General features: G+C 43.7%; 1 protein-coding gene across 6 annotated transcripts; it reads right to left on the bottom strand.

Annotated features, from left to right (window-relative positions):
• Positions 1 to 6,514: 6,514 nt before the first annotated feature.
• On the bottom strand, positions 6,515 to 20,680 carry ZNF789 (zinc finger protein 789). Of its 6 annotated transcripts, none has more exons than XM_072837119.1 (6): positions 20,371 to 20,680; positions 16,779 to 16,851; positions 11,775 to 11,901; positions 11,262 to 11,363; positions 9,492 to 9,605; positions 6,515 to 7,835 (listed from the first exon to the last, which is right to left on the bottom strand). In XM_072837119.1, exons 2-6 carry the CDS (start codon positions 16,845 to 16,847, stop codon positions 6,823 to 6,825), a joined length of 1,425 nt encoding a protein of 474 aa, XP_072693220.1. In that variant the 5' UTR covers positions 16,848 to 16,851; positions 20,371 to 20,680; the 3' UTR covers positions 6,515 to 6,822. The 6 variants fall into 6 exon arrangements, with proteins under 6 accessions (XP_072693220.1, XP_072693223.1, XP_072693224.1 ...); XM_072837122.1 differs by having other exon boundaries at positions 20,600 to 20,620; XM_072837123.1 differs by having other exon boundaries at positions 11,775 to 11,912; positions 20,371 to 20,593.
• Positions 20,681 to 20,711: the final 31 nt, after the last annotated feature.

Raw genomic sequence — 20,711 nt, 5'->3', positions numbered from 1 at the left:
ACGGGCATCACACCCAAGACAGATCAGTCACTCTGACTTGAGTCTCAGTGCCTACCAAAGTGTCAAGTTGAGGCACGAATGTGTAAGTGGGGAGCCCACCTTCAAAGGATGAGGTGGTTCCATGGAAGGGCTGACACGTGACAGTTTGGTCCTTGTCTCTTCCCTCTTCTTACCTCCACTTTCTGACCCAAATCTTGCCCACTCTGCTTACTTCTCTAAGAAATAGTTTAGCCACAGAATTGTCTTTCTGCCTCAGTGCTGGACAGGATTTCAAACACATGATAATCCAAAACACCATGTAAAGTTTGGTGCATGCAAGAGGCATTCTAGATTTTTTACCTTTTTATACATTAATTTTGCAGAGTTTCTCTTCTCCATTCTAGAAGTTCAGTTTTATAACTCTGTTAATTTCTTTTTAAATGAGAGGCAAAGGAAAACTCTACCCAAACACACCCAAGAATTCTCATCACTGGTTTTCAAAGCTTGTTAAATTAAGGGCACTTTATTTGATAACTTTTTGGTTTTGATAAAAACCCTCACTAAACTTTTTAGTAAGCTTTGTGTAGGGGAGAGTGGGGGAGGCTCTTGTAATATCAAATAGCCTAAAACACGTCTTTTCTGTCAAGGTTTCTAAATGTATGGGACATAAGGAAGTGCTCCTTGGGGATGTTCCACAAAAGGACACCAAAGGCAGAAGCTCCTTCAGCTCTTGCTTGTTTAACAGTATTCACTGACCTCATATAATATTCTGTTCACAAAATGCATCCATATTTTTCCATTTGACTCCCAAGCAACCCTATGAGGTAAGTGGAGACCTATGTCATTCCCAAGTGGAAAGGAAGAAATGAAAGCTTGCAGTTGACACTTTAGGACTTAGGTGATCAGGGGCTCCTGGGTGGCCCAGTCAATTATGTGCCAGACTCTTGATTTCAGCCCAGGTCTTGATCTCAAGATGCCTGGTTCCCTCCGTGCCATGGTTTGCTGCCTCCCCTCAACCCCTGCACCCCGCCTTTGCTCAGCTGGAGCACCTCTGGGGTAGTAGTGGTAGAGGGACAATGGCATGTGCACACCCATCATGACAAGAAACACCAGCTCTGAAAGGGGGTCAAATTTGATCATTCTTTAGCTTCCCAGTGCTGTCTTTCTACCTGTGTGACTAGTGAGGGAAGGATATGGGGTTGGCTTTATTTCCCCTGTTGGATGAAGCTAGGCATGCCACAAAGCCTGAACCTGTCTTATCTTTCCACTTCTACACACGAACCTGTATTGTATGGAGTTCTTATGAACCTGTTTGGGTTTTGTTTTTGTTTTTTTTTTGTTTTTGTTTTTTTTTTTTAAATTTTATTTATTTATGATAGGCACACAGTGAGAGAGAGAGAGAGAGAGAGGCAGAGACATAGATAGAAGGGAGAAGCAGGCTCCATGCACCGGGAGCCCAACGTGGGATTTGATCCCGCGTTTCCAGGATCGCGCCCTGGGCCAAAGTCAGGCGCTAAACCGCTGCGCCACCCAGGGATCCCTTGTTTTTGTTTTTAATTAAGGAAATATGGGCAGCCCGGGTGGCTCAGCAGTTTAGTGCTGCCTTCGGTCCAGGACGTGATCCTAGAGACCCAGGATCGAGTCCCACGTTGGGCTCCCTGCATGGAACCTGCTTCTCCCTCTGCCTGTGTCTCTGCCTCTCTCTCTCTGTGTCTCTCATGTCTCTCTTTAAAATCTTTTAAAAAAATAATTAAGGGAATATAGGCATTATTGGATATTTGGGAAAACAACAGGAAAAGAAATTACCCAGAATCCTACAACCCTGATCACCTGTTACTGGCATTTTGTCATATTTCCTTCAGATTTTTTTCTCTGCATACTTCTCATATAATGATAATCATAGTGTTTATATTTTACATCTTTTTAATGTTATGTCTTAAGGATTTTTACGTGGTTGTTATAATATTTACGCTTAACAGATGCCTCATTTTACATCAAGTGGACATAATGATTGAGCCATTCTTCTTTTATTGTACCTTTCAAGCATTACCCCTCATTGTTGCAAGCAGTGCTGTAGTGAATGCCAGTGTAATTCTAATGCGATTTGGATTGTTCTTGACACTCTAAGGCTAGGGAAACCTGGGTGGCTGTCAGTTGAGCATCTGCCTTCAGCTTGGGTCATGGTCCCAGAGTCTGGGATCAAGCCCCACACCTGTGTCGGGCTCCTTGTTCGGCAGGGAGTCTGCTCCCTCTCCCTCTGCCACTCCTCTGCTTGTGCTCTCTCTCTCAAATAATAAAATCTTTAGAAAAAAAAAATCTAAGGCTAGATTCTCAGAAGTAGAATTCCTTGATTGATGTGTGAGCTAATATACTTTACAGTTTCTTTCCCCCAAAGCGAGTACCAAATTACATTCTGAGTGTTCTACTCTAGCTTTTGTCACCTTACCTCATCTTAATTTTTTTTCCCAAAAGTGCAAAAACCAAAACTAAAGTATTTGCCTTCTAGAACTCACTTCCTTGGTCCTGGATGTGGTGGGATAGTAGTACATGCCTTCTCCTTGGACTGTCATTGAAACCTGCAGGAGGGATGGTGAGAGGGCTGGTCTGGGTGCCTTCAGGCTTCTGGGTGTCATGTGGAGAATGCCGTGGATTTCAATGAAATTTCGTATCTAGCACTGGGCTGAGAGGAGATGTGTTTAAGCGGGCCATGAGCTTATGACCTTAGTGTTCTCCCCAAGTTCATCAAGATTATTTGGGGTCACAGAACTAGTGATAGAGTTGTAGTGATAACATGGTACAGGTTTTGATCTGTGTTCTTTTTACTGGAAGAACACTGCAAACTTAGAATGGGCTTCCTCTTTGCACTTCTAGCTTTTCCTCCATTCTTCCCCTCCTCTCCCACCATCTCTACACATTGACTGTTGCCCACATACGACTTGAATTTTCCACATATTTCCACATAGATGCCTTTGGTCAAGTTGCTTCCTTTGCTTTTAAACCCAGCTGTCTTTCCCCAGGCCCTAACACACCAAATTAACAACAGGAAAGTCCACTCTTGTAAAACAATTTTAAAATGTCACTTCTCAGTTATCCTACCACAAAATATTCCCTTTACTGAGCTAACATGATCTGTGGGCTTTATCATTTATCATGCAAACTACTATATCCACTAAGTTAATGTGTAAACACACGCTATGTCTCATCCCTAGACTATAAGGGGTATGTTAGCTCTGATGCCAAACAAAAGGCCACCAATCAGGTGGCTTAAATAACACATGTATTGGGATGCCTGGGTTCAGCTCAGGGTATGATTCCAGAGTTCTGTGATCGAGTCCCACATCGGGCTCCATGCAGGAAACCTGCTTCTCCCTCTGCCTGTGTCTCTGCCTATCTCTCGTTCCCTCTCTCTCTCTCTCTCTGTATCTCTCACAAATTAAAAAAAAAAAAAAAAAACATTTATTTTCTCACAGTTCTGTTGGCTGGATGTCCAAGATCAAAGTGCTGTCAGGGTTGGTGTCTGTGGATTTCCCTTCCTGTGCAGTGGATAGAGAGATCTCTAGAATCTTCTTCTGCAAAGGACACCAGTCTTAGCACTGGTGTCCACACAACCTCATTTAACCTCAGTTACCTCCATAAAGGCTCTGTTTCCAAATACGGTCACACCAGGTGTTAGGACTTCAGCGTCTGAATTTGGGGGACATGATTCAGTCCATAACAGGAACAATCTTTCCACTCCTCACTTTCTCCCAGAGCATCTAGCACAGCGTCCTGTCCTACAGAATGGTAAATCTAGATTTCTGTTAGAAGACCTGACTGGAGCTAGGAGAGAGAATGAGTGATACGGTCATTTAAATCTATTGTCTAAGCATATCTTCATTTTAAGTATTTCCAGGTTCTATTCTGGAAGGTCCTGTGCCCTGCTCGAGACTCAGAGGTCTTTAGGGTGGTGGCATAATGTTATAAGGGAAGTTCCTGAGGTCCGGGGTGGGAACCAAAGCAGCACATGTCTGGGCCCTCTCACTAACCCCACCAGAGAGTGAGGGACCAGAGAGTCATGAGGCATCTGAAGTTCCTTTAAGGGACATGGGGCAGAGCTATCTACTAGACACACACAGTGGGGTGGGCCAGGCTGAGCAGGTGAGTTCATTTCCCATTGTGTTAACCTGGCAAGATTCTGAACAGTCTTTGGCAACCACTGGTGCCCCAGCAGGGGTCACAATGGAGTGTGGGATCACATGACACAACGTGCCTTGGGAGCCTCCATGGCCACTCATTGTGGATGCTCACACATCCATATTGCCACTCCAAGTGGTTTCGCCTAGAGCATCTGTTACCTCCAAAACCCACCCTGGATTATTCTGGTGGGCAAAAGGCTTATCATGATTGGGCTCCCCACTTTGATTATTTTTAATTGTCCAATGTCCATTTCCCAACAGCTTAGCTGTTGGCCACCGCCCAATAGCCTTTAGGGCATGCCTTTAGTTCTCTATAACTAAGTGTATGCCTGTAACTGGGTCTCCCTAGACCAGATTGCTGATTTCTAAATCAGTTCTCATCCTTACAACAGGAGAGCTGCCATCAGAAAACCAAACTACCATTTTTAAAATGTATGTTATGTATTTTTTTTCTAAAGATTTTAAACCCAACATGGGGTTCAAACTTACAACCCCAAGATCAAGTCACATGCTTCACTAACTGAACCAGCCAGGCACTTCTATTTATTTATTGCTTTATTAGGGAGTGGAGGGGAAATTTTCATAGGTCCCCTTCTCCCTAAGTTGTTTCCTCCTCACTCAGAAGTCTCAACTTTGTTTAGGTTCTTCTAGCCAATTCATACCAACCAGTACAAAACTACTGCTTTTTGAACCCAATGTACAATCTATTACTTACTATTTTCCAACTGTAAGGCTCAAGATTTCTTAATTTTCTGAGATGTCACTTCTTTTCCTCAATAGATCTTTGTTTTTATATGTTGGGTAAGAAACTATGGAATTGGTAGGAGCAAGAAAATAAAATCAAAAAAAAAAAAAAAAAAAAAAGAAAATAAAATCAAGAAGAATCTAGAAGGGAATTTATAGGAGAGTGTCTAATAGCAATATATGATGCAGACCTAAGATGATGTTTAGGATATTAGAATTTCGAGTGGGTTTCTTCTATTGGTGAGCTGTAGGGAAGTCATGTGGTCAGCTCAACCTATGTAACCTGGATGTAAGAATGTGCTTGGAATAACTGGAAACAAAGAGTTAATGCTCCTCAAGGACTATAGTTGACACTTGAGCACAAGCTCTCTTGAAACACTGGCAGGGAAATATAGGAGACACAGCACAGAAAACCACTAAGAAAGCCAGCTGCAAGATGAACCAATGCATAATCCCATGGCAAAACTGAAAACAAGGGTAAAGCACATGCTTTAGAGATATTTCACCCAAGGGGAGAGAGAGGGTCATATTTGTGAAATTCCCATCAGGCATTAGTTGAGGCCTGCTCCCAAGATGTGCTAGTTACCCTACAGAGCAGTGGCCTTTTGTGGTTTTAGAAAAAGCCTGCAGACCAAGAGACACACAGTGCAAGTCAGATGCAGCCCAACGGGGTAAGCAGAGGGCAGGGGACCCAACAGCACCTGCTATTAACAACTGACAGAGGGATCCCTGGGTGGCGCAGCGGTTTGGCGCCTGCCTTTGGCCCGGGACACGATCCTGGAGACCCGGGATCGAATCCCACGTCGGGCTCCCGGTGCATGGAGCCTGCTTCTCCCTCTGCCTGTGTCTCTGCCTCTCTCTCTCTCTCTGTGACTATCATAAATAAATAAAAGTTAAAAAAAAAAAAAAAAAACAACTGACAGAATCTAGTAGCACACTAATCTATGGATAAATTTTAGTAATTTTTAAGAAAATGGGCTCCATACCCAATGTGGGGCTTGAACTCACTCACACTCCTCAGCCAAGCACCCAAATTTTGGTAATTCTTAATATCTCACTAGTTACTGGCGAGTAGCCCTTATTTTACTTTTAAAAAGTCAGTGTAGGGCAGCCCGGGTGGCTCAGCAGTTTAGCGCCGCCTTCAGCCCAGGGCCTGATCCTGGAGACCCGGGATCGAGTCCCACGTCGGGCTCCCTGCATGGAGCCTGCTTCTCCCTCTGCCTCTCTCTCTCTTCTCTGTCTCTCATGAATAAATAAATAAATAAATAAATAAATAAATAAATAAATAAATAAAATATTTTTTAAAAAAGTCAATGTAGAATCCGCTAATTTTTCTATATAAAACCAAGAAAAGCAATTTTTTTACACCATTCTTTTACTTAAAAACATTTCTCCCCCAGTTTTATAAGAGGTAAGAAAAGCACTCCCACATCGTTCATAATCCATCAAATTGTCTCCAACCTAGGGAACCACAAGGTTTTTATGCCTCCCTTCCACCTTAGCTTGGGGTCATGAAAGTATGAGGAGCTCAAGGGAGGCCAGACAACTGCTTATTACATTCTATTAATTCTTGTCGACAGCCAGGTTAGCCACAAAAAGAGGGTCTCCACAGCAAAACCATTTCAGTTCCTGTTTAATAATTTTCATAAAACAAGTTACACATAATTACAAGAGTGGTAAGGTCTGGTCCTTAAACGGTCTTTTTTTTTTTTTAAGATTTTATTCATTTCTTCATGAGAGACAGAGAGAGAGAGAGAGAGAGAGAGAGAAGCAGAGACACAGGCAAAGGGAGAAGCAGGCTCCACGCAGGGAGCCTGACATGGGACTCGATCCCGGGACTCCAGGGTCACACCCTGGGCCGAAGGCAGGCGCTAAACCGCCGAGCCACCCATGGATCCCCAAAATGGTCTTTTTCCAGTTAGTATCACATGGGTATCTGTTGTCTGTGAGTACCCTGATGCTTAATAAAGCTTGTGCGCCAGATGAAAGATTTTCCGCATTTGTCACATCTATAGGGTCTTTCTCCGGTATGAATGACCTCATGACGATGAAGATTTGCCTTAAAACTAAAAGTTTTTCCACATTCTCTACATTCAAAGAATTCCTCCTTGGTATGGGTTCTTTGATGCTGAATGAGATCTACACTTCGGCTAAAGGACTGTCCACATTCACTGCATTTGTGAGTGTTCTGTTTAGTATGAATCTGTTGATGGCTCAAAAGGGTCGAATGCCGACCAAAGGCTTTTCCACATTCAAGACACTTATGAGGTTTTTCTCCACTGTGGATTAACTGATGTCGAATAAGGGTTGAATTCTGACTAAATGTTTTTTTGCACTCACTACATTTATAGGGTTTTTCTTTGGTATGGATCCTCTTATGTTCAATAAGATATGCCATCTGGCGGAAAAATTTTCCACAGTCATGACACTTATATGGCTTTTTTTGAGGGTGACACTGTTTATGGACAATAAGAGTAGACTTCTGTTTGAAGGCTTGCCCACATATGTCACATTCAAAGGGATCCTCTGATGTGTGAACTCTTTGATGTCGAACAAAATTAGCCTGACGCCTGAAGACTCTATCACATTCACTGCACTCATAAGATTTTGCATTTGTAAGAATTTGCTTATTATGCTGCAAAAGGAATGATCTCTGATTGCGAGGTTTTCCATTCTCCTCACATTTGCCCTGCTTCTTCCTTGTTTGAGCATTCTGAATTTGAATAAGGTGGAGGTTTTGAAGGAAGTCCTTGTGACATTCATCACCAATAGTAGGGAATGTGAGTCTGTAAATGTCCACCAACTCATTACATTTATGTAACTTTTCTCCAAGTCTCTTGGCCATTTTCTGCTTTACTGATGTCTTACAGGACTCTACATCTTCTGAAATTTTCTGCTTTGGAGTTGGCTTTTTCATCTTGTATCTAGCTTCAGAACCTAATCAAATAAGAAGAAAACAGAAAAATGACCTGTCCTCTGCAGAAGGGAAAAAAAGAAGCCAACTATATGTACTCTAAGATACTTGAATGAAGCTAAGAAATGCTTGGTTAGTTATATCATCCCACTACATTCTGATTCTTCATAGGACTCCTGGCTTCAATAGTAGAAAGAGTTCTGGACATCAACTAACCAACAGAAAAATGCACAAGTGTGTGCCAGAGAAGTGAGAACTGAACAACCTCATCACCACTAATGGAAAGCTAACTTATTCTGGGTATTCAGTAGGGTCACATAAATGTAGGAGAGGTAGCATCTTATACTCTCTAGACAAGCATGTTTTCAATAATTCTGGGAGAAACAACTCCTTAAAAATGGAAAATGTAATGGGATGCCTGGGTGGCTCAGTGGTTGAGCGTCTGCCTTTGGCTCAGGGCATGAGTCCTGGGATCGAGTTCCACATCAGGCTCCCCTTGAGGAGCCTGCTTCTCTCTGTCTATGTCTCTGCCCCTCTCCCTGTGTCTCTCATAAATAAATAAATTAAATATTTTTTTTTAAAATGGGGAGTGTAAGATAAAATAAAAAAGGAACCAGAGGAAAGTAGATACAAAAGCCAATGGACCACAGCAATAGTTCTCAACTAGGGGTGATTTTGCCTCCTGAGGGATATTGACAATGTCTGGAGACAGACATTGGTTGTCACAACTGGGGTGGTGCTACTCAAATCTAATGGGTAGAGGACAATGATACGGCTAAATGTCCTACAATACACAGGACAGCTCCCCACACAAAGAATTAACCAGCCCAAAATGTCAATAGAGTAGAGGGTGAGAAAGTATGGAGCAGAAGGATATGGAAAAAGGTAGAAGCAGCAATCAGGACACAGTAAGTAGGAAAAAGTATATCAAGAAACCTCATGGGAATATGAAAACCAAAATAAAAGCAATGGAACAAGAGAAAACAGGACGGATAAGTAATGAGGGTAGAATAAGGAATATCTAATTTGGCATAAGAGCTGTCAGACCTGGGCAGCCCCAGTGGCTCAGTGGTTTAGCACCGCCTTCAGCCCAGGGTCTGATCCTGGAGACCCGGGATCGAGTCCCATGTCGGGTTCCCTGCATGGAGCCTGCTTCTCCCTCTGCCTGTGTCTCTGCCTCTCTGCCTCTCTCTCTCTCTCTCTCTCTCTCTCTCTCTGTTTCTCATGAATAAATAAATAAATCTTAAAAAAAAAAAAAAAAGAGCTGTCAGACCTGCTGCTTCAGAGAAGCACTCTACTGTAAAAGAATGAGGATAAGCTTTGCAGACTTGAAATCAAATCCCAACTACTAATGTACTGGTGACAGATACCTGAATCTTTTCAAAGTATACTTATTTATTTTTAGTAATCTTTACATCCAACATGGGGCTCAAACCCATGACGCTGAAATTAAGATTCACATACTTTACCAACTGAACCAGCCAGATGCCCCTGATTCTCTTAGTTTCTTCATCTGGAAAATGGAGCTAATGGTCACACGTAGTACCTTCAGAAGGCAGCAGGGATGAACAAATGGGAGGATATATGCCAAACACCTGGCTCAGTGTCTGGGGCACACAATGGGCTTTATTTCCTGCCTCTTCAGGATTTCCACTCGACTGGGTCCTTTCCTCACCCACCTGGACAAGCACTACTGGTAGCCTTCCTAGTCCCAGCTCTTGGAAGATCCAGGATCCATGGTTCTTCCCATTGCTCCAGCAGGCAGATCACCTCAGGTTTGGGAAACTGAAATCCTACTCATGGAGAAGTAAACGGGATGTGGTTAGTGAGTTATGGAGAGATGTCCTAGAGCTCAGCTTAACTCCCTTGGGTCTACAGTGGCAAACAGATAAGGACAATAATCAAAAGGGCTGGTGACAAGAGAATTCAGCACAGTCTTTCTGAAAATCTGACAATCTTTACTGAAAGCCTCAACAATATTCACACCTCTAGATGTGGTCATTTCACTCTTAGAGATACAGCCTATGGAACAATTACGACAAAGATTAATCCAGGATGTTCAGCAGAGTTGTACCAATGCATTGCTGGAATTAAAGTAAACATCAACGGAGCAATGTCTACAGCATGGCATGTTAATGTAGTGAAGGCAAAAGTATTAGGCAGATATTAGAAATCCATGTATTCAAGAATATTAAAATAGGAAAATGTTCCCTATATGTTTTAAAGCAGAATGCAAAACTCAGGTGAGTACGATCCAAATTTTGTTTTTAAAAACTATACATGTGTGTGTATATGTACATAACTATATGTTATATGTAACATAACTATATATATATAGTATATATATATGAAAAAGTAAACCAAAATGTTAACAGGGGTAATTTCTGGGCAGTGGGCCTACAGAGGATTTTTATTTCCTACTCTGTTATTGAAAAGTCATTCGGTAATACAAAGAGACTTAAAAGTGCCTGTACCCTTTAACACCAAAATTTTGTATATTCGAGAAGAGTCAGGAATTCATATAAGGATTTATGGTCAGAAACATCCATTCTAACATTATAATATAGAAAATGATGAAGGCATAAGCAAGCCAACAACAACAAAAAAAAGCCAAACTAAGTATCCCCAAATGGAAAAATGATTAAACATCATAGATCATGCAACAGAATTACATTATGCTCATTTCCTATATTTATGGAGGCTTTTACTAGCATAGGGAAAATGCTGATACTGTAAATGTTAAGATTTAAATAAATTATAGAATTATACAATGAATATGTTCAGCTACATTTTTTTTAAAGCATAGTGGGAGAAAAACTGGAAGTAAATCTTCCAAAATATAAACAGCATTATCCTCAAATATTCTCCCCTCCCTGTCATAATTCCATGTACCTTCTATGTATTCAAGTCTGCTCTTGTCATCTTTTACAAGGAAAATAGACATAAAAAACTCCAGAGGTGGGTGGACAATCCCACAAGTGGTAGTCAAGACTGTGGCAAGAGGGCAGCCCCAGTGGCGCAGCGGTTTAGCGCAGCCTAGGGCGTGATCCTGGAGACCCTGGATCGAGTCCCACGTCGGGCTCCCTGCATGAAGCCTGCTTCTCCCTCTGCCTGTGTCTCTGCCTCTCTCTCACTCTCTCTCTGTGTCTCTATGAATAAATAAATAAAAAATCTAAAAAAAAAAAAAAAAAAGACTGTGGCAAGAATGTCAGTGTGGGGGTCAAAGCTGTGGCCCCAAAAAGCAAGCTATTTGTTAAGGAAATGCCCACAGGGGACTGCATTGGAATAAAACAAAGGCAGGCTCCCCAGAGTAGAGAAACAGAGAAGGTTCAGAAATGTAGTCAGTTAAGAATCATTTCCTGGACACCTGGTGAGGCTGCCAACAAGGAAGGAACCCATTTCCAGAGAGAAGACAGAAAAAGACTTTTCAAAAGAAAAAAAAAGCTAACCTTTGGAATCCAAATCAGTCATAATCTTTTCAGCTGCTACAGGTCTTATAGATGTGGAGGATGCAGATTGTGGTGGGGGGATGGAGTAAGCATCTCTGACCTCTAAAATAAAAGGAAACTATTCATTGTCCACAATTCCTTATTTGAAAATCTTGAGGCCAGATGTGTTTCAAGATTCAGAATTTTCCCAGATTTTGGAAAATGTACACTTAGTGTGTATAGTTTCTATTACATACCACCCCCAACAGGGGTAGGAGCTGTACCCTTAAACACACTGGTATTTCTGATGCTAAACAAATAGATACAAAGACCAAGTGAGAAAGATCAGGATGATACATAACTTTCCATAGGAAAAGATCAGATTTTACCACCTGATGACTTTAGGTTGGGCCTTGCAGCCAAATAAATCATGAAAAAACTAGTTTTTGGAGTTTCTCTGATGTTGGAATTGCAAATAAGGGACTGAGGACTTGTATAGACACTCAAAGCCAAATCTTCAAGCTGAGTCATTACCCAACAAGATCATGTTTCTGTAGTTCTCCAGCATCACGTCTCTGTAGAGGTCTTTCTGGGCCCAGTCAAGTCTGTTCCATTCTTCTCTGGTGAAGTACATGGCCACGTCATCAAAGGACAACAACTCCTGAAAACAGACTGATTACAAGCTCGGTTCTTATGATAACTTTGTGAGCTATCATTATTATTCTACGGGTGAGGTCTGAAGAGGTAAAGGGACTCAGCCAAGCTCATTCTTCCTTCTGTACCACAGGGTAGACAAACTTTTTCTGTAGAGGGCCAGATGGTATTTTAGGCTTTCCAGGCGATTTGGTCTCTGCTACAATTATTCAACTCTGTGGAGGTCGCACAGAAGCAGCCAGGAACAATAGGGAAGTGAATGGACATGGCTGTGTTCCAGTAAAATCTGACTACCAGGTCCAGGTCAGCTTGCTGACCCTGTTCTTATAAAATATCACCTTTAACAATATATTTCTGCCCTGGTTCCCTTCGGAAAGAGATGGCACATTCAAATGAGGTCACTGAAGATGGGGTAGCATGCAGACTATTCAAAGAAGGGGGCTTCGTGGAAACCAACAAGGCATGCTGAAACATGTGTGGGACTGGCTCTGATGGGGAAGAAGACGGGAGGGGTTATTGGAATCCAGAAAGTTGGAGAGGAAGCAAGACTGGGGCTTTGCAGCCACTGTCATCCCACAGCAGGGATGCCCTGGGAATAAAACCTGACACCACTTTCCTCCAGGTTTCTGGTTCCCTGACCCCTTCGACCCATTGTCAAGAACCAACTGGAAGCCAGAGGGTAAGACAACGCATTGATGGCATACAAAGGTCAGCCTCAAAGGGCATAGACCAAAGTAGGAGAGGGTGGAGCATACATCAGAGGTATCCTCTGTTTAGTACAATATATAAGGTAGAAGTTTCCACTTGCAACTGTGTTCAACTCCTGTGGGCCAAGAATAGAAGGTGCCTCACACTACTGCAGCCCTTGGAGCAGAGGCCTAGTGTCTACCCACTATGCTCCCTTCCCTTAGGAGAAACTATAGAGCATGGGGGCTCTCTGTGCAGGTTAAGGGCAATCATGGCCCCTCTTTCCTCCCTACCAAGCCTGACTTCCAGGGCTATGGGTTCAAGCTCCCTCCACCACCATTCCAAATATCCCTCCTTTTACCAGAGCTGCCCTGAATATCTCAGCTGACATTCTCTGATGCTCTATGGAAGGTTAGCAAGCACCGGGGAATAAAATGGCTTAATCTGGGATGCCTGGGTAGCTCAGCAGTTGAGCATCTGCCTTTGGCTCAGAGTGTGATCCTTGGGTCGGGGGACTGAGTCCACATTGGGCTCCCTGCAAAGAACCTGCTTCTTCCTCTGCCTATGTCTCTGTCTCTCTCTGTGTCTCTCATAAATAAATAAAATCTTTTTTAAAATGGCTTAATCTCCCACAGAGTTATCTCTATACACTCAGTTTCATAGCCTTTAATGTTGCCCCAAACTCTCGCCCTCCTCTTCCTCCCCAGGGTCTTTTTTTTTTTCTTTTAATTTTTATTTATTTATGATAGTCACAGAGAGAGAGAGAGAGAGAGAGAGATTGGCAGAGACATAGGCAGAGGGAGAAGCAGGCTCCATGCACCGGGAGCCCGACGTGGGATTTGATCCCGGGTCTACAGGATCGCGCCCTGGGCCAAAGGCAGGCACTAAACCGCTGCGCCACCCAGGGATCCTCTCCCCAGGGTCTTCTACACGTTTGCCACCCTCATTCTTTGAAGGAACATTTATTGGGCACCAGTAAGTTGCTAGTTTTCAAGAAAGGTTCCAGCTCCTGCTGAGGCCACAGGATACAGTTATTCAGGCTGTGCGAGGCTCAACCCTACAGAATACCGTTCACATCACACCTGTGTGAATGGGGTCCCCTCGAGTTGCTACATGCACAATCTGTGTGATTCTATAGCAGCTCTGGTCCCTGCTTAGGGAGTGAACCATCCAGGAGGAAAGATGGAGAAGTCAACAAGGTAACAATCCAATGGGAGGTACTCAGAGGGGGCTAGGAGGACACATGGCTCAGCCCACCACTCCCTTCCAGAAGGCATTGCCAGTTATGTCCCAGGAAAGAACCCACAGGACACATGCTCCCTAATTCCTCCCCTGCCATCCCCGCCAGGCATTACCTATGTTCTCACTCATCCCTTTCTCTTTTCCCTCTCTACGAAAGAAGCTGTCCTCCTACTAATCCCTCCCTCTCTGTCTCTGCTTCCATTCCCTTGTGTCTCCCCCAGGGTCTTAACCCAGTGATGAGGACTCTTCCTTGTCTAGAACTTTATTGTCTTTCCCCTGTGATACTGTGATTTTTTAATAAGAAGTATATATTTAGGGGCACCTGAGTGGCTAGGTATTTGCCTTCAGCTCGACGATGACTCCCTGAGTCAGGGTCTCCACTGAGTGAGAAGTCTGCTTTTCACCCTCTTCCTCTCCCTCTGCCCTTCCTCTCCACTCTCACGTGTGCTCTCTAATAAATAAATAAAACCCTTTTTTAAAAAAGAAATACAAAAAAAAGTACAAAAAAAATTAAAAAGAAATACATATTCAATCTTCATCCTGATTTCTGGCACAGAGCTCATAAAACCCTTGGAATTCGTAAGGGCTAAAGGGATAAGAGCAGGAGCATCTCTTCATATTTGGTCTTTTGTCCTTGGTTTCTGAAATAGCTTGAGTCATGAAGGTAAAAGTGTCTCCTTACTCAAAACAAATTGCTTTCACCACACCTGAGATTATGTTAATGAGGTGATCTCTGGAAAGGCCCCAAGGATGGCAGGCTGGCTGCCAAGAGAACCAACCCTGTGATTAGGAGATTTGAACACCCCCAATTCAGAGGAGGGTGAGGGGCTGGAGGTCGAATCAGTCATCAACGGTCAATGATTTACTCAATCAAGCCCATGTAATGAGCTTCTATAAACACCCAAAAGGATGGGGTTCAGACAGCTTCGGAGTTGGTGAGGCTGTGGAGTGCTGGGAGTATGGCACACTCAGAATATGGAAGCTCTGTGCCCCTCTTCTGTCTGGCTGTTCCCAGGTATAGCGTTTTATAATAAACCAGTAATCCAGTAAGTAAACTGTATTCCTGAATTCTGTGAGCCACTCTAGTAAATTAATCGAAGGAGGGGTTCATGGTAATCTCTAAATATACAGCCAGTCAAGGCACAGGTGACAACCTGGACTTGCAATTTGCTGGCATCAGAAGTGGAGGAGGGGCAGTTTTATCAGACCGGGCCCTTACCCTGTGGGGTCTGATGCTAACTCTAGATAGAGAGTGTCAAAACTCAGTGAAATTGCAGTGCCCCCCCCAACCCCGGTGGTTTCACAGAATTGCCTGATGTGTGGGACAAACCCCAACATGTCTGGTATCCAAAGTGAAATGTAACATGAAGGTAGAAACCAGAGAAACACAGGAGAGTTTTTCCTAAACACTCACTTCTCCTCTAACTCCTTCCCCTTTATCAGCAAAACTCCCAAGACCTCTCTTATCTTTAAAAAGACATTCCTGTGCCTGCCTTCCCCTCTGGTTTCTGCTCTCTCTCCTTCCCTTACTGGACCAGGTCCCGGGAGAAGACTACTCTCACTTCCAGTCACTCCATAAGGCACCATCTGGTTTATGCCTCTTCACACCTCTGCACATGCTCCACAGCACCCCTACTCCCGCCTCCTCGGATCACAGGGAAGAGTAATACAGTTCCTATAGGAAGTCAGGGAGGTTTTCACAGAGAAGAGGAGTTTTTCATTCCGTCTCAAAATCCGAATATGTGAGTTTGCCTCTGTACAGAGAGAAGAGGCAAGAATAGAGGAACGGAAGAGCACTGCAGACTTTCTGGCCATCAAGGCACGCTGGAGATGAAGCCAGAAGGTGGGCAAGCAGCCAGAGCTTTGGGACTCCTCAGAAAATGCAGACACCCTGGAGCACTACGGCCAAACTGCAATAACTCCAATTCCTTCCCTCCTGTTGACCTTTCTTTCAAAACTGTTATGTTGGCTTCCTAACTTGTCTCCTTATTTTTAAACTCAACTTTTTATAATCATCCTCCATAATGTTACAAATTCAATAACTAATCTTCCTTTGGACCCTTCAATACCAGCAAATCAGAAACTATCCCTGTATTGCAAGAATATGTTTACAGATCTACTTTTCAAAAAAACAAAACCTGTAAACTCCTTCAGGTAGAGTTTACCTCCCAGCATAAAGTATAGTATCTGGTAACACAGTAACACTGACAGAACTATGGTAACAGTATCTAAAACTTGCAGAGTGCTTAAAATATAACTAGATAGTATGCAAAGTATTATCCACTGATTTTAGGAAATGCCTTTTTTTTTTTTAAGATTTTTATTTATTTATTCATGAGACACAGAGAGAGAGAGAGAAGCAGAGGGCGAAGCAGGCCCCATGCAGGAAGCCCGCTGTGGGATTCGATCCCAGGACTCCAGGATCACGCCCTGGGCCAAAGGCAGGCACTAAACCTCTGGGCCACCCGGAAGTGTCTTACTTAATACTCACAGGTCTTTGTGATAAGTGGTACTATCCCATTTACAGATAAGTAAACTGAGGCCCAAGGAGTTTATGTAACTGGCTGAAGGTAACATATCTAAAACAAAGCCAGGGGCAGCCCCAGTGGCTCAACGGTTTAGTACCACCTTCGGTCTGGGGTGTGATCCTGGAGACCCGGGATCGAGTCCCGCGTCAGACTCCCTGCATGGAGCCTCCTTCTCCCTCTGCCTGTGTCTCTGCCTTTCTCTCTCTCTGTCTCTCACGAATAAATAAATAAAATCTTTAAAAAATAAAATAAAACAAAGCCGGGATTTAAACCTGTCTGACCCCAGAGTTCAAGCTCTTTACATCACACCTTCCAAGAAGGAAGAATCCCCAAATTAATAAAGATGGCTCGACCTTAACAAAGGAGTCCAAGCCACTGCTTGGCCGCAGGGACTGTCCTGAGGAAGACAAGGAGGAGACCAGCTCACCTTCCATCCAGCTGCCAGGAATACACCTTCCAAGTCCTGGTCTCCGAGGTGGGGCAGGATCACTGCCATCAGGCTGAACCGAAAGAGAAAAAAAGATAACGAGTAAGGCTAGTTCCAGTTTAAAGCTCTCTCACCAGGCAGCCCTGGGAGAGAAAATTCTAAGTTGGTTACAGTCACCACGTTTGATGCTGAAATAGGTGATAAAGCAAAAGGAGCTGCTAGAACAGTCTTTTCAAGAATTTCTGAAGTTAGCTTAATTTCTAAAGCTTTATTCCAGGGCCCTGCCCTCCCCTACTCCCTGGAATACATTCTATAGCACCCTATTGAAAGACTAAATACCCAAAGAGACAAGACCATAGATAAAAACAGAACTCTGACCCACAATCTGCAGCAATCGGCCCAGAACCCAAACCAAAACAAAGGCAGCAATCAGCCCCACATCGAGATTGGATCAGTAACTGCCAGCTTATCCTAAATTCTGACTTCCTTCCTACAATCTAGGACCAACAGAGAAAGCCTAATACATTCCCCTACGCAACCACACAGGATGTCCCACTTCTACTTCTTTAACCTGCCCCCAGCTTTCCCAAGTCAACAACCTCCAAACTGGACACATCCGAGCTTTCCTTTTTTTCCCACCATGAAGCTTTCCCCCACCTGCCTTTGAGTCTCTGCCAAACAGGTGATGGTGGCTCACTCCCTTGCTATGGCAGGATCTGAATGAAGAGCCTTAGTTTGCTCTCTTTTTGGGGGGAGGTCCATAGGGAGGCGTTCATGTATTTCTTCATCCCACAGGATCAGCTCAGAGAGTATAAAAACGACTTTAGGGCAGTGAGAGTTCTGGCTACATGTTACATACAAAGAAGCAACCATTGTCAAAGAGTATTCAGAGAGATTTACTTGATATGAATATTCATGGAATGAGAAACAAACAGCAAACAAGGAGACTTCAAAACCATATGTATAAAGAGACTGAGCCATCAGCTGCCACTGCTCAGTTCATAAAGCGTGTGAGGGGTAGCAGAATATGCCACCCATGATTATTTTGTGCTGTAGGCACTTGAAAAGTGGCAAACAAACACAAAGAAAGGCTTTCTCTGAACTCCCCTTATCTGCTTAAAGACAGATCCCTCAAAAGGAACTCAGCTGTCTTAAATTCCCCTCCCAGGGAAGACAGACTTCTGTCATAGGAGACGAGACGAGATGACACATCGACACTCAGACAAACTGTCATAAACGATCAGACCTCCAGTCTGCTCCTCTAAAGACCCACTCATCTTTCCTAAAAATCATTTGCTCTCCTCCAAGAGGCCTACATCCTCTCTCCTCTTTCCCTATTAAGAGAGTATTTAGGAGGATGCCTGGGTGGCTCGGTGGTTGAGCATCTGCCTTCAGTTCAGGACATTAGGCAGGACTTTGCCCTCTGTCCTGTGTCTCTGCCTCTTTCTTTGTGTCTCTCATAAATAAATAAATGAAATCTTAAAAAAAAAAAAAAGGGTATTTAGGTCTGAATTCTAAGCCACTCCATGTTAATAAATTTGTTTTTCTCTTAATCTTTTCCTGCCAGTGCTGAGGTCTCAGCTAAAAACAAAGAAAGAAAATTATTTCTCCATCCCTACACATGAAATGAGGAAGTATCTTGTTTTCTGTTGTGACTGCTTAATAGAAACTTACAACCCTTTTAGAATAGGAGCATTGCACAAGTTTCCTTGATTCTAGCTACAGCCTGGGAAGCTACAAGGTCACCATGACAAGAAGACAGCTTAAGTTTCGTGGAAGGAGAGTCAGCACTTTGGGGAAATTAGGACAGTTTGAGTTTTGGTTTCACAGTTACGGGTGGTGGATCGAAATGTGGTCTGCAATCCAATCATGAAATGGGCAAAAGACATGAGAGAAATCTCACAGAGGAAGACATAGACATGGCCAACATGCACATGAGAAAATGTTCTGCATCACTTGCCATCAGGGAAATACAAATCAAAACCACATTGAGATACCACCTCACACCAGTGAGAATGGGGAAAATTAACAAGGCAGGAAACAACAAATGTTGGAGAGGATGTGGAGAAAAGGGAACCCTCTTACACTGTTGGTGGGAATGTGAACTGGTGCAGCCACTCTGGAAAACTGTGTGGAGGTTCCTCAAACAGTTAAAAATATACCTGCCCTACGACCCAGCAATTGCACTGTTGGGGATTTACCCCAAAGATACAAATGCAATGAAACGCCGGGACACCTGCACCCCAATGTTTATAGCAGCAATGGCCACGATAGCCAAACTGTGGAAGGAGCCTCGGTGTCCAACGAAAGATGAATGGATAAAGAAGATGTGGTTTATGTACACAATGGAATATTACTCAGCTATTAGAAATGACAAATACCCACCATTTGCTTCAAAGTGGATGGAGCTGGAGGGTATTATGCTGAGTGAAGTAAGTCAATCGGAGAAGGACAAACATTATATGTTCTCATTCATTTGGGGAATATAAATAATAGTGAAAGGGAATATAAGGGAAGGGGGAAGAAATGTGTGGGAAATATCAGAAAGGGAGACAGAACGTAAAGACTGCTAACTCTGGGAAACGAACTAGGGGTAGTAGAAGGGGAGGAGGGCGGGGGGTGGGAGTGAATGGGTGACGGGCACTGGGGGTTATTCTGTATGTTAGTAAATTGAACACCGATAAAAAATAAATTTAAAAAAAAAAAGAATAATAATTAAAAAAAAAAAATGTGGTCCACACCTTGGTTTTTCCTTAACATCGTAGAATCAATATTGTTAGTCTCCCGGCGTTCGCAAGTGATGGGATACAGGTGACTTTTCTTTCTTTCTTTCTTTCTTTCTTTCTTTCTTTCTTTTCTTTCTTTTCTTTCTTTCTTTCTTCTTTCTTTTCTTTTTCTTTTCTTTTTTTCTCTTCTTTCTTTCTTTCTTTCTTTCTTCTTTCTTTCTTTCCTTTCTTTTTCTTTCTTTTTTCTTTCTTTCTTTCTCTTTTCTTTCTTTCTTTCTTTTCTTTTCTTTCTATTTAGTGTGTGTGTATGTGTGTGCGAGCGCGCGGTCTGCCACAGTAAACCTTGCTTTCTGTAAGTGCATTTTTAAGAAAGTCTCATGCAACATTCACGTTCCTTAAAAACATTTGAAAGATGCTCTTCAAGCAAGGAGGTACTCAAAAAAAAAAAAAAAAAAAGGTCCTGACTGATGGCTTCAAGATTGGAGAAGGGACCTCAACCCTTTCATGACCTAAACTATACTGTCTGCCGTGAGCCTGGTGCATTTGGAAGCCAGAACCTAAAACGCCACTTCCCAATAATGTGAACTCCTGAAACGTTCAATCACATCTCCTTTTCCCCTATAACCAAACCAAGCCAAACCAAACCACAGTATTCAGCGGCCATTCATTCATTCATCGGAATGAATGCCCTTGCCCTTCCTTAAATGCTGAGGACCTGACACCACGGAAAATATTCACAAGTTGACGTCCTCAGGAAGACGCTCCGTACGTGCCCTGTGAGCTCCCACCCGAGGGTCTGCCGACCCCGGACACCTGCCGTGCGGGGCCACCCACCCCTCCCATCACGCCAGCTCCTCTCTCCACACCTGCTCCGCGCCTCCGACCCTCCGCGCGCCGCCTCCTCCAGGAAGTCCTCAGTGTCTACCTGCTGCGGCCATCGGCGCCGGGCTCCCCTTATCGAGGTTCCAGGCGGGACCGGTGGCACGGTCGGCCCCCTCCGCGGACCCCTACCTGAGGGCGCGAACGCGGAAGAACCCCGCGCCACTTGCCCGCCCTCAGGCGCCCGCGGGGAGCCCAGCGTCCCCGCCGGTGTACCTTCTAGGAAGCGCGGAGGCTTCGGAACTCTCTGGTCGGGTTAGGAGAGCCACAGCCACCGGTCTCACGCACCCGCCGCTCCGCTTGGGGCCAATCAACGGCCTCCGAGGGC

The sequence above is a fragment of the Canis lupus genome, chromosome 8 (assembly GCF_048164855.1).
Source record: "Canis lupus baileyi chromosome 8, mCanLup2.hap1, whole genome shotgun sequence".
Classification (NCBI taxonomy): domain Eukaryota; kingdom Metazoa; phylum Chordata; class Mammalia; order Carnivora; family Canidae; genus Canis; species Canis lupus.
This window is presented reverse-complemented; position numbering and strand designations above follow the sequence as displayed.